This window comes from Larus michahellis, chromosome 11 (genome assembly GCF_964199755.1).
Source record: "Larus michahellis chromosome 11, bLarMic1.1, whole genome shotgun sequence".
Classification (NCBI taxonomy): Eukaryota; Metazoa; Chordata; class Aves; order Charadriiformes; family Laridae; genus Larus; species Larus michahellis.
The window spans coordinates 20,477,103-20,491,002 of record NC_133906.1 but is presented as its reverse complement, the minus strand read 5'-3'; the positions used below and the strand labels follow the sequence as shown (position 1 = coordinate 20,491,002).

Sequence of the window (13,900 nt, the reverse complement as noted above, 5' to 3'; positions counted from 1 at the left end):
CAGGCTCTTGACGATCTTCAACAGCTCTTCCATGACCACTGCGATCCCTTGATAGCCAAGAAGCCTGCAGATCGTCTTGAAATGAGGTGGCCCCACAAAATTGCGGTAGGAGCTATAGATGTGACTGTAGGCAATGTTGAGAGGCTGAGAAATTAGAAGCACAATGACAGTTAGACAGGAGCATTTACCAGACCTGTAAGTAATTCTCTTATCGCAGTACTATCTTCTATCATTTCAAATAATTTTTAAGATAGAGAAGGAGAAATAACAATACCCATGATAATTCCCATTTCTTCTACCTAGTGTGGCAAAGAGGAGGTTGCTTTTCTTCCTACACAGTCAAAGCATATTCTAATCTCAACACACTGTCACATCGCAAGGTTTATTATCCTACTATATAGCAACACCACTTTCATTTCTGATGTAATTTACTCTCCCATGCATTCCCAATCAAGGATTTCAGTTCACTAGCCCTATGCCTCTTCAAACCTGAATTCTCCCCTTCTAAACCAAAAAGCCTTATATACAGGTAACCAGACCGTTTATTTTTCTATGGGCACTTGCTTTAAATGAGGCATATTAAGAAAAGTGGGAACTGCAGCATCTGAGCCTAAGGGCAGTTGGAAGAGAGACAGGGAAGGTCTTTTTTGCATCCTGCAAAGCTCTACATGAGCCTCTGTACTTAATAGACATCCCCATGGGACTGTGAAAAACCCCAGTCTAGGGAGAATAGTACCTGGGGTTCTGGCCCCCAGCAAAATTTTAGCAGCAGAAAACAGAGGGTGAGTTCCAGGAACGTACTCTATCAGTGTAACCTTGGAAATGTGGAAATTGCTGCAATGTTTTGCACTGGAACATTTATAGGATCCATTTGGTGTGAGGGGAACAGAAGTAGGGGGAATTAATTCACTTGTGCGATCTGCAAAAAAACCACTGAAAATCAGATTTAGCTGAGACACCGCATGCGCGGCTCGGGCTCTGCAATGGAAGTGTTGGCATCATGACTCAGCCCGGCAGAGAAGGGCTGCAGTCTCCCCCCACGACATCTATAACAACAGCATCCTCAGTAAACAGCAACAAAGCACGTTCTTGAAAAGACTCTGGCACGTAGTGCCCCTGCCAACCAAACACAGATAAACCCCCTGGCTCTTACTTACTAAAAGATCTTTCTTAAACAAGGATAAGAAAACAAATTAAACTGCATTCCCAATGCACCGTGCAAGGCTGACTTTGCTTCTTGTGTGAACGCTGTGTAGCGGAGGCACGCTGCGTCCTCACGGGCGGGGAGCTCGCGTCCCCGCGGCTGTCCCAGACCCCACTCTCCAGGGATTCCCTGCCCCGCCGGTAACGGGGCCAAGGGAGCGGAGGGACCAATGCACTGAGCTTGGGGTGAAAGGGAGCAAGTGCTGAAGCGGCAGAACAGGATAAAGGTCTGTCCGTCCTCCAACACCGCTGCTCCCAGCAATGGCAATACAGCCAGCTGAAGGCTGCGGTTGTCCTCCGATTCTGACTCACTTCCTCGAGATTTGCTTTAGCACTTCATTTGAGTTACTAATGGGTTATGAAGTCCTTTGCTAAGAAGCAGAAAAGTATTTTCTTTTGCTCTCAGGTATAGAATTTCACTGGACTGATGCGTTGATTACACTTTCATAGACTTGTCAGTTGCTTTAGTCAATTAATTAATTGCCCCTCATTTTGTAACAGCCCTGCTGCTCTGGTCCAGCAGCTTATTGCCTACTACAATTCACAGATGCTCTTTGAAAGAGCTAGGGAAAGATGACACAGTTAGAAAGTCCCCTGCTTTTGGTGAAACGCAATTTTACCTGGTCCTGGTAGGTGAAAAAACCCCTTTAATAATACTATGTACAGAAAGGCTCCCTTGGAGGGTCTGTAGTGCGTTCATTCACAACATGCGTGAACCTTCTCTCCCATCAAGACTAAACAAAAGGGCCCTGAGCTTAGTACGGGCCAGAGTTTAAAAATTATTTAGGCAGATGGAAGCCTCCTGTCAAAGCTCCTTGGATGCCAGCTCCTGTTAAGAGAACTGCTCTTGAGCATCCTGCTTAGGCTTTTATCTCCATCCTCAGATAACCAAGTCTTTCAAAATCTGTCTGGTAGATGATGATCCAAAGCCACTAGATACACACGCTGATACATGTGAAAACCAGCAATAGTTTGTTTTCTAAAGTGAGTTTATTTAAACGCCAGGTGATGCCCGTCTGTAACGTTTGCCAAATGGCCGACAGCATCATCCCAGAGGGAAGCCAGGGCCAGGCCCAGCCCAGCCACGCTCCCACGGCGTTTTGTGGCTGTGGCTTTTGCGACGCGTCCATCCAGCCCCGGCACCTCCAGAAGGTGCCGTGCTGCAGGGGTGAGCCAGGCAGCCTCCCTGAGGCCCCTTCACCCTGGTATTTCCCCACGGTTCACAAACCGGTGGCCCATCCGGACTAGGGGGGAACTAAATGTCCCCATTTCAGTGGGATCACGAATCCACGCTCATTTGTGGAAGCCTCTTTGCTGCTCACACAGCTAGGAGAGAGGTCTTCAGTCTGTGCACGTGCCATGGTCCCCTGAGATGGGCCACCATCAGTACCCAGATGTGGAGCAACTGGTCAGATTTTCCCCATAATGGTGCCGAAATTTCGCTGTTCAGGCAGCGAGCAGCCGGTGCTGCCGCCCACCTCGCAGCATTCCCTCGCCTCTCAGCGGGATAATGGGGCGGGAGAGCTGCTTTCCAGCCGGCTTTTCCCTCAAGCGGGGGTCCCAGCAATAAGCCTGATTGGGAGAAGACATGTTTTAGGACGTGCATTGGCTGCAGATGAGCGGGATGATTCATCCCCGCCTGTCTGCAAGATGAGGTAGGTTCATCGAGCGCTCCGCAGAGCCACACGGCACATTAGCAGCAGGCTTGCGTCTAATAATAATACTCTGCCAGCAATTAAAAATATAACTCCATTTAAGGGTGAGATACACAGCTTGGGGTAAAGACTGTAGGATGTAAAAAATGACACCAGCGGGTATTTTAAGACAAAACAGCTGAAGGTACAAGCTGGCTGCACGGCACGGCTTGCTCCCCCATGCTGGGCGGCTGCTCCCACCCCCTCGGAGAGCCGGAGCAAAGCCCCCCATCTCGAGAGGTTTTGCTGTTCTCAGGAGCAGCAGCTGCCAAAGGCACTGTGGAGGTTTGCCCCACCTTTGGTTTGGGGCCAAACAGGCAGGGTTTGGGGCCGGGAGGCTGTGAGTGCCGGCAGACGGGTTTGCAGCACGGGGCAGAGCTCCTGGTTGTCCCACCGAGCCCAGGTGTCCCACCCTGCGCCCAGGTCTTAGGGACAGCCATCCGTACTTGGGAGCTTATGAGGTTGTCAGGGATGCTCTGGAACGGATGCAGCAGCAAATGAAGCAAAACAAAACCCAGTTATCATTTCCATGTCTTTGAGCCTGTTGTTGGCCATCACCCAGGCCTGTCTGAGCTCACCTGAGGGACGGCAGAGAGGGTTTTATCTGATAAAATAGATCAGAGAGAGAGATAATAGACAGATAATGCTTCCTGTGCCAGAGCCCCCTTGGAAAAATGAAGAGCTAATGAAAGAGGAATATATTTAGAGACAAAAAAGGACTTGCACACAGCCCAAGACTCGTCCAGGCTCCTAGCCAACCTAACTTCAGTGTGACAGCTGAGAAAGTGAAAAACAATTCCGACCAGAATTGTCAGAGGAGGGTCTCTATGTCAAACAGCCTGAATACGGCCTGGTTCCTTCCCTTGCCACAAGGAACACTCACTCTCCCTATAAAGCTTTTACCATATTCAGCTCTATCAGCCGGTTGCTAAGGCTTTCATGCAAAAAAACCCCCATATTCCCTAGCTGGGATGGACAGGACATGCACAATGCAGCAGGGATGCATGTCTGTATCCCAATATACTGTATTGAGACTCAATATACTGTATTGAGACTGTGTCTGTGTATATTCTGTGTACAGAGGCTGTGCCAGTATATATTCCACGTCTCAGACAGTGCCTCGCTATACCGACTACCGATTTTCAGGGACTGCTGTTATTTACAAGAAGCCGATGGCCGCGGCAGGCCAGGTAGCACAGCCCAGGGGGGCGGTCGGAGGGGATCGGCAGCGCCCGCTGCCAACCCCTCCTGCAGCGACCACAGCTCCTCCAGGGCTCTGTGCCGCTGCTGCAGACGCGGCAGCAGAAAATAGAGCAGCTCCATCCCATTCACACGCCGTACTATTTTTACAAGCGCCGGCAGCACGCACCGTCCTTCAGGTTACATCTGCCTGCACGCTCGTTAAAAAAAGGGGGGCCTAATTCAACCGGGGGAGGGAAGGAGGGATTTCGAGTGAGTCTGGCGTGACCCTGGGTCTGGCAGCACCAAGCAAAGCAGAAGCATTCATGAAAATACATAAATGAAGCTCGATCTAAAGCGTTTACAGAGCTAAGAGTGGTTAACGAGCAGTAAGTAGTGGATTGCTGGTAATTTTGCAGCTTCTTTGTCAGAGACTTGGCAACCCGCTGTGTTTTATGTGTCTGAATGGCAGAAAATGGCTCAGTTTCTGCTGGCTATGGGAGCGCACCCACGGTTTGCATCCTACAGTGAGGAGCAAGGGGTCCCAGGCTGGGCCAGAGCCGGGTCCACCTGCAGGTACGGGGAACACCAGAGCTGGAGCAGTCCGGGCACTGGCGTGGTTTTGGCATCTTCTCATCCTGTGAAATGAGAATTTCAAGCTCATCACCAGGGTAAACTGATCCAAGCTTGATCTTGGGAGCAGGTAACACCAACACCACTGAAAGCTTTGCTGCGGTTTCCTTCGAGCTAGCGGGACTGATCACTGCATGGAGAAAGGGCGGCAGGACCCTTTGCTGGCCCAATCCACCTATTCCTGTTTTCCTCGGTTTCCTCTCTTCCTGCTAACACATCTTATTTGTGAACAACTGAAATTTAATTTCAAAGCAACTGTGAACATTGATAAACTCAACAACCCAGGCGCTATAAGAAAGTGGTTCTCTCATGAAAACATTACCACCTTGTGTAATCCACCTTTCTGAAGCACGGATTTGTATCCCCAGCTCTCTCCCTGCAGGCAAGGATGCACTTTACTCTCAGCATGGGACCAGCTAAGAGCTCTCTATCCCCCGGTTCCTGTAAGCAGGACCCAGCCACGTAAACAGCAGGAAGCCACCTGGGAGCACTTTCATTTCCATCCTTGCCCATAATTACTTTCATCTCTGCTCCCATTTTTCAGCTCACTGGCAGCTGCAGCTCACTCACAGAGACAGAAGGGAATACAGATCTTGGAAGACAAACCCAAACCATCCAGAATTGCAAAACGTAAATCAAAAGCAAGGGTCACACATACTCCCCAGGCTTGGAATAGCCTCTCCTCATGCAATTTGCATCATCTCATCACTGTTGATATTTAGAAGATCTTTGAAACGTTGCAAGCACCTTTCCAGCAACAACATGGAATGAGTAACTCCAGAATCAGCATTAAATTCTTCTGGGAAAGTCCCTCTCTCAAATATATTTTGGCTGCAAGCAGCGGGTTACTTGTTCAGTGCCTCCCCTTCCCAGGCCCGTTGCCACATCTGTCCCCAGTGCCACTTCTGTCCCCTCCGGGCCACAGACTCGGGCTGCTCCCCTGAAAGCTGCTGGTGCTGGCTTTGCCTCTTCCTCCTGCCCTCTCACCAGACTGACAGGGGACATCCCCGAGTTGTCTGTAAGGCAAGGTTATTAATCGAAGCGCCCATCTTAATCCCATTGGGAGTTCAGCAGGAGGTCGAGGTCTTTGAAAACCCAGTTCCTACTCCTGCCACACAGCTTAGAAAAAAATTAAAAAGCTAATGGACTGCTGCAGCATTAGGGATGAAAAATCTACTGCTCGCTGGCTTTGGTTTAAAAGAGTAGTTTAAATGTGCAAGAAATCAGAGAATTAGAGACAAAGCCCCTGAGTGCTAAACTATCAATGGGTACCACAGCCCCGGACCCCCGGATTTCACACCATGTGCCAACGTGTCTCTAAGCCCAGACCCTGCTGGGGGACAGCGATGGTCTGGCTGGGGGACTGTGGACAGGGGAAAAAAAGAAAACCCCAAACAACCCAGCGAACAAAACTACCTGGCTTGTTTTTTCCACCTCAGGAGACACGTACTTCTCCCAGGCAAAAGCTTTTAGGGAAAACATTCCCAAATCACTCGAAGATGCCTGCCCATCCTTTCTTATTGGTTGCTATGGTGAGAGATGACGGAGCCCCCGACGGGTATAATACGAGGCCGCGCGCAGGGAAGGGATTTCACAGAGGCAGGAGGGAGGCGAGCGGTGGGGAGAGGGAAAGGCACTGCCCGCCCGTGGCCACGCTGCTCCCCAGCACCAACGGGCCACCGCCGACCTGCCCGGGGAGGTAAGAGGCTGCTCTGGGAGGGCTCAGCGGTGGGTGCGTGTGTTGTTCTGCTCCTCATGTAAGAGCGGTTAAAACAGTCATTAAGATGAGCTGATTCTTGAAGGAGCTAAAGGAAAGTTAGTTAGATTAAAAGAGAGAGGAAGAAGGAAAGAAAGAAACCGGTCCTATTGCATGCAGCTCCTGCTCTGAGCACTCGGCCGGTTGGGAGAGAGAACCCTGCAATGAAGCTCATATAGCCCTTTGGGGATCTACAGGAGTGATGTACTGAAGTGATTTGTGGCTGTTGCTAAACAGTAATTTGTTACTGATCAGTTTCTTTTATCTAGGGGAGAGCTTTGTACTTATTATTCATATATTAGTATTTCCCTAAAGGCATTGATTTTATATTTCACCAACCTTCAGATTTCACATTTAAGATCCTGATTTTACAGTGTGAGATGCTGCAAGAACAGAAAGAGTTTATAGTCTATTAAGCAACAAGTAAGGTATAGAAAATGCAGCAACAACTTAAACCAGTGAATTACTCATGATGCAGCTTTTTAAATGGCATTCAGGTGTAAAATCAAAATATCGTTTGGCAGCTTCACAAGGCAAGCTGGAGTTAGTTTAATGATCAGTTTATGTTAATTACACTCGCAGTATCTTTTCCATTCCATGGGAAACAAAAAAAGCTAAAAAAGCTTCCTATATAGAAAACTAGTCAGAAAGAAGAGATTTTAAAAAAATCTAAATAGAGCATAAATTATTCCATCTGTCACAGTTAGTTTTTTTGGTTATGAAGCAGGGTGATACAGTAGTCTGAGCACCAGCAGGATTCATCTTTTGTAAATTGAGCCATCCAAGACCTAGCATTTAATCTCAGCTAGCCAGGCATAGTCCTTGCTCCAGTCTAAGGGCCAGTAAAGCTGGTGGAAAGACTTCATGATGTCAGTGGCCTTTGAGCCTGTGCAAGAATTTGGGAAACTCAGCCTCTCCCTGCATCTAGTTTCAGGGGCACGATGAACATCGAAGTGCACAACATCACTTACACCAGCGCCACCGTCTCCTGGGCCATGAACAACCCCTGTCCAGAGAACTACTACCATGTCATGTACCGCCCCAACTGGAACAGCGTCTTTGCTGGCTATTTACGCCAAAACTTCCACCGCGAGGAGCGAGTTCCTCACCCCCTCAGCTCCCTCGTCCTCCACCGACTCACACCATCCACCATCTACGTCCTCTGCATCACGTGCAAGAACTCTTACCCCTCCAGCAACCACTGCACCACCTTCCACACTCTGGACAAAACCCCCCTGGTTTTCGGCGGCTCTAAGCATGAACCTACCACCTCCATGTGGATGGTGAGCAGCCTGCTGCTCCTCTGCTTCATTGCTCTCCTGGCTTATGGCTGCCTGCAGTTCTGGTCTGCACGGTGCCACCGGGCCGCGAGGCTGAAGCATCCCGATGCCAGCCCCGAAGAAGTGGGAGAAGACAGCAGCTCGCCGGAGGGGCCGCTGAATGACGGACTGAGAGAGGAGCTTCTGGAAGTCCCCATGACCACTGTACTAATGAGGAGCTCCAGTTTCATCAGGGAGAGTCCATATAGCTCCCCCCACTGCTTTTTTTCCTATAAAACCAGCGATGATAAAAGGGCCATCTTGCCACAGCACGGCCTTCAGTGAGAACAAAACAAAGGCAGATCCTGCTTAGAGGTTTGGTTCATGATGTCCTTTCCCAGCTCTTGCCAATGGGACTGTCTGTGTGTCCATGGGGGCTGTTTGTCCCAGGGTAGAACACGAGGTGGGGACACTGGTCACGGGGAGAAAGATTTTTGTCAAGTGACAAAAATACTCTCAGTTGCTGGGTTTTTTTTTTTAAAAGAAACCAAGCCAGCTCTCTGGGAACAGCCAGGCTCGGCTGACTGTCGTGTCATTAGCTAATCTGCATCAGTGCTGTAGGTTCACTTAGGAGTCATCAATCAACGTGCGCAAGAAATAAACTCCTCTCAAGCAGTTTCACACTTGAGCATCACACCCCAAGCCCTCATAACGCCTGTACGAACAGTCATCGCAGCCTGACAAAAGACATTTTTGTCAGTATTAAGCAGTCTATATTTGCACACACAAGTATTTAAGTAATTCCCATTTCGAACTACAAATGGGATACCTGAAGTGGCAGCCCTCCTCGGGGAGAAGCTCCAACTCGCTCTCCTCTCTGCGCATTTAGATGGAAGTGATTTGGTCTCAGTGCAAACACCAAGCACAGAGCAGTGTCAGCATCCCCTGACGTAGGCATGTTATGGAGAAGACTATGGGAAAGCAATAGCAAAAGCCCAGTGAACCTGCTTCTTGCATGGCTTTTTGGTTTCACACGGCAACATGACCCTGCACATTGCACCCGCCATTCTGTTAATGAACTAGTTCTTGTATTTCTTTCTTCCTAAATAAATACTTCCAACATCCACCCCTTCTGGCTGTTGTGGCTCATTTACTGACCTTGGACCCGTAGAGGTAATACGGCTGAACGTTGGCTGGCTTGTCCCGCTGGGGTTCCTGTGTGAACGGGATTGCTGTCCTCACAAACCTGTGGTGGGTGCGGGAGACGGGGAGGAAAGTGGTCAGAGCCCAGTTAATTGTGCTGAGTGAAGACATGGCACAGTCTGCAGGCTAATTAATCACCTGAGCTACATGAACTGCAATGCAAACTCCCGCCCCAATCTCTTGGTGGTGTAAAATGTCAGTTTAACCTACCAAAGGTGAGATTTCTTCTCATTTGGGGCAGGCAAGGAACGATATATGAGCAGCTACCACAGCTCTACTGCTCCGTAAACCAACCCTCGAAACCAAACTAGCTCAGCCGCTTGCAATCACTGCCCCACCTTGTTGCTTGAATTTGTTGCTAACATTTTCAAGGCCAAGGGGAGCTGGTGGGCTTTAACTTCATTTGACACTGTAACTGTTGCATCCCATCGGGAATGAACACTGCAGCGCAATGCATGGGAATTTTATGTGGCAGGTTTGATGTCTCAGAAAGAAGAGTCTCCAGGTGTCCCCTTGCCTTGCTTTTCCTCCTCACCTGTTGGTGGATCCATTGTAGCAATAGTTGGGTAGAAAGTCAAAGTTGAGCTCCCAGAAGACGTGGAGGGTGATGCGCCCATAGGGTGCAGAGACGTTGTGGTTGGCCTCCCGGAACATGGCATCAAAGCTGTCCAAAGTCATGTGCTTGCACAGCAACCTGTGAGTCAGGCGATTGATTTCCAAGAGCCACTCCAGCTCCTGCAGCACATAAAGCAGCAGCAAATGCAGGTATTACCAAGATGACAATAGAAACAGCTGATTTAATTGCCAGGGGAATGAGTTTATACCCACACCGACAGAGAACTTTCCAGGTGAGGATGTATCAAATGCTAAAGACATCAATTTAACTCAGTGGCAGAGGCCAATTGCACTTCTACTCAAGGGGTCCTGGTCCAGTATCTCCTAAAGCTGCAGGAAGCAAAATTAATTTGTTTCCTGCTGAGCACTGGGTGGCTTTCAAACCAGAATCCTTCAAAGGTGGAAACTGGTAATTTTACACTACTTGACTCTGATGCTCCTGTAATGTATCAAAGGCAGCAAATCCTGTACACACACAGAGGAGGTCTCAGCCACCTTCATCCAACAGGGGGAATTCAAGTCGAGATTTCTTTCTCCCAGGTTACAGGGCTCTCTTATATGAGCTCTGCAAAATATACCCGCTCACCGTCACCTTATGATTTACGCAGATACTTAATGGTCCAATAATAATGCAATTAAAGCTGCATAAATAGAAATAGTAGAGACTCATCAGCATAAAGGAGAATACATGGCTGGCTGAAACCTACTGTAGATGGGATTTGAAGCAGAAGACAGTTGCCTGTGTATCCATAGCAGTGTATTATTACTCTCTCTATTCACACTCTTCGTCAATAACAGTTCTTACCACTATGGATGTCAGGTCCTCACTCTCAAAGCGGCTAATGGCCTGGTCCAACGATTTGTACATCGCTGCTGAGATACGCTGCGTAATGAGCCTGTTCAGATCAATTGATCTACCCAGCAACTGGGAAAAGAAGAGATTTCCATGTTATATACAGATGGGGAAAAGGTACTTTATTTTTTTTTTTAACAGACATAAATTGAAACCAAACATCCAAATCTGCTTGAATGTGAAAGTGCTGATGCAAAGGCCTCAGCTGAGTTTACCACCACTTAAGAGATAAGGAGGGAAACGTGGAGCGTAACTCATTTTCCCTTGGACCCCATGCATGAGCACGGTGTGTCAGAAACAGGTTCAACCCTTCTCATTCCAGCATCGACCTCAATTAAGCCCAGCACTAGGATGCCACCCACCAACAAAAGGATAATCGATCAAGAGCTACGAGTACTGGAGTCCACTGCTTGCACTGTACCTGGACATGCCTCTGCTTGAGCAGAGTTTCGTAGCGGTTGGATGGTGGGTATGGAATAATCACCCCGTAATTCTTACATTCAGCCCGGAAACGTTTGTCCAATAAGACACTGAAAAAAGGAACCAGTGTGAGGAAAAAAGAAACGTACACTATCAGCTTCTCTCTGGGTCTTTTCCAGAGTTGTTTTCGTCTTGCTCTGAATGCCAAGAAATTTCCATACACTAATAACTCTGCTTACACCACTAAATCACAGAGCAGGGGTTGTTATCTGGGGGCTGCCATGACATTGTGCATCATTCTTGGCTTTTATGGCTAAAACATTAAAAAAGATAAAAGATTGTGCTGAAAGATATCACTAGTGACAGGTGCTGGTGTGCTCCCTCCTTGAAGATCTGCTGTGGGAACATTTGGTTGGTGATGGTGATTGCTCTCCTTCTCTAAAGCCAAATGCGATCTAGAGACAAAACTCCCTGCAGAGTTACACCGAAGATTTGTTTCACGTTTGGGGACATGAGAGGAGGACTCTCCCTGGAGTTCATCCATGTTCTTTAAACCGATAAGAGGGAAATGTCACAAAGAGCCTATCTCCTCACAAGGGAGCAAGCGACTCCGTGGAAGTCCTACAGTCGGCTGGTCTGATGTGTGACCTAAGATAATGAGTACCCTTCTAGCTTTTACAAAAGTCCTGCTGCTTTACTAGGGTGAGGACAAGTGCATATTCCTGTTTCTTAAGAGATGGGAGGCTTCCACTCATCTGCCTGGTACACAAACAGAAGTCAAGCAATGTCTTCAATAGGCTCAGCTGGCTTTTCTGCTGCTCTCACAAATTGTATTCAGACAGCTACTTAGGATGCCAATTACTATTTTTCACTTTTAACTGTGTCTCCTTGCCACCATGAATTCATTTTCCCCATTTGCACTGGTCTGACATGGACAGCCAGCTCCGTGGGACAGGGATGATCTATTTTGTCATCTCTACTTGCAGCAGCTGCTCCCTGAGGGGAACCTTTTGGTTAACAGCAATTTGGATGCAGCCGTATCGTCAGTCATCAGCAGCAGTCAGGTTCTCCTACCTGCCAGCCATTGCTTTATAATAGGCAAAGATCTGATCTGCCAGCTTGTACACAAATTGATCAAAGCACAAATTCACCTGGGGGAGAAAAAACAAGATGTCGTGAGGGCGTACCCAGCACAGAGCAGCTCCTTCCTACGCATGCAAGATCAATACAACTCAACACAGAGTTCTAATTTAATACATACGTGTATGTCACACTATCTAAAAACCCCACTGCAGTTCTCACGTGCTAAAGGTACGCAGAAAATTGCAATTACATTTCTCTCTTATAGTTTCTGCGTGTTCTTAGAGGTCCTGGTCCCCCATCCCCAGCTAGCCTTCTCTCTCAGGGATCTCGAGTTTCTCATTTTCCTTTGATGTCTCATAACCCTGTGCCCATCAGACAGACTCTTCCACGCCCCCAGTGTCTGACAGCCTTTGGCGTCCACGGTTCCCCATGGGTACAGCTAAGGTGAAGCCCTTAATCAGCGAAGTCTGTAAGCTCTCTGGAAATTCTGATCTTTTAAAAACTTCTCAGTCTGATGGGGTATTTTTTTCAGGAGGTGCCTGTAATAAATTCACTGAACGGCTGGGTGGGGCTGTCAAACAGGGCAACGTGACCCCAGTGAGCTCTTTCTATACAATAAAGATGAAGAGAACTTACTTCAGCTTCAATTTCATCATATAGGAACTGCTTTTTGAACTTGGTCAAGGCATAGTATGCGCTGTCATTGTAGAGGTCCAAGGGGTACAGTACGTACCTGAGGGCAAGAAGAGGGATCATGTCTTAAATTAACTTTGGAGCATACATCAGCATAAACGGCAGCCAGTGCACGTGCCCTGCTCGGTGAAAAAAATGGCTTTTCTCTGACATCACTCCTGTCACTTCCACTCCCTCCAGCCCCTCTCTGGCTCCTTGTGTCCTGCTGGAGGCAGCTAGAACTGATCCGCATTTGAACTAACTGTGACTTGTTCAATCAACACTTGCTCTTTCTCTGCCCTTAAAAAAGCTTTCACCCTGCCCTCCCTCTACAGAGTGCTCTGACAATGGCTGTAAAATGGAAAACAAAGTTTTCCAAATGAGGAAGATATTATGAACATGATTACACTTACATAACAGCAATTCCTCTCATCACTTATCACATATAGAAAAAAAAAGTGTTTAGGTGCCTTAGCCAGGGCCCACGTCCCTTGGGTTGCACATGCTGCCTGACTGCTGCATGCAGATGACGGCACCATCAAGTTGTGCCCACCTCCGAATAGAGCAGTTGCCAGCTGCTGTATTTTGATGCATAAGTGCGTGCCAGTGCCAGGAAGCCGCCCATGTGCGTCTGCTAACAAGGTATTCACACAGCACACATTCAGGTGACAGCAAGTCAAGAAACATGCATTTTCCCTCCCACGTCAAAAAGACTGTTCATCACCAGCCTACCCTTCTCCAAAACAAAATCCCAAGCCCCAGCGCATGCATAGTCCCGACACAGCCCATCGGCTCTTACTCCATCATGGAAGGTTCTTTGGTTTCCAGAATATGGTCTGTGAGGATCCAGGGCATGGACATTTCGATGGGGAACTGGATGCGGCGGCCCATGGTCAGCTCCAGGAAGAATTCCCGAAACCAGAGCTGGGACAGGTCGCAGCACTGCTGCAGCGCTTCTGAAATGCAGAGGAGATCCCCCCGGCAGGAGGGCACCCATGTTACCCCCAGGGGGACGGCAGCGAGGGAAGCGCACAAGATGCAGCTGCTGCAGCCTCATATTAGACTGGTTTGGGGTATGGAATATTTTTCTGGGCTGTCTCTGGTTTTAAACCCAGACCATATCTGTGCTGTCTGAGCACTTTGTAGTGGAAGAAGAAAGAAGGGATCATTCCTTTTGATCTAGAGCTCCAGGGAGAACATTTCAATGGCTCAGAGTTATTCTGAAAGATTTCTTCTATGCCCGCTGGCTCAGAAGTTTGTCTGGGATGGAAAACAAGTCCTAGAAACTAAACTATCACTTGTAGCTATTTGCTATTGCTGACTCATTCCT

General features: G+C 48.3%; 2 protein-coding genes across 5 annotated transcripts in view; one reads left to right on the top strand and one right to left on the bottom strand.

The window, feature by feature from the left end:
- The window catches only part of CYFIP2 (cytoplasmic FMR1 interacting protein 2), a 55,853-nt gene that overhangs the window by 15,481 nt on the left and 26,472 nt on the right, over nucleotides 1-13,900 (bottom strand). For all 4 annotated transcript variants that reach the window (XM_074603732.1, XM_074603734.1, XM_074603735.1 and 1 more), the window contains exons 17-24: nucleotides 13,370-13,526; nucleotides 12,535-12,631; nucleotides 11,890-11,966; nucleotides 10,817-10,925; nucleotides 10,348-10,467; nucleotides 9,463-9,662; nucleotides 8,883-8,970; nucleotides 1-144 (exon numbers count right to left, since the gene is read on the bottom strand). In XM_074603732.1, coding sequence (XP_074459833.1) covers nucleotides 1-144; nucleotides 8,883-8,970; nucleotides 9,463-9,662; nucleotides 10,348-10,467; nucleotides 10,817-10,925; nucleotides 11,890-11,966; nucleotides 12,535-12,631; nucleotides 13,370-13,526 — 992 coding nt within the window. The remainder of the gene's footprint in view (nucleotides 145-8,882; nucleotides 8,971-9,462; nucleotides 9,663-10,347; nucleotides 10,468-10,816; nucleotides 10,926-11,889; nucleotides 11,967-12,534; nucleotides 12,632-13,369; nucleotides 13,527-13,900) is intronic.
- FNDC9 (fibronectin type III domain containing 9) lies at nucleotides 6,238-8,850 on the top strand. The gene is made up of 2 exons (XM_074604389.1): nucleotides 6,238-6,408; nucleotides 7,394-8,850. Exons 1-2 carry the CDS (start codon nucleotides 6,239-6,241, stop codon nucleotides 8,067-8,069), a joined length of 846 nt encoding a protein of 281 aa, XP_074460490.1. The 5' UTR covers nucleotide 6,238; the 3' UTR covers nucleotides 8,070-8,850.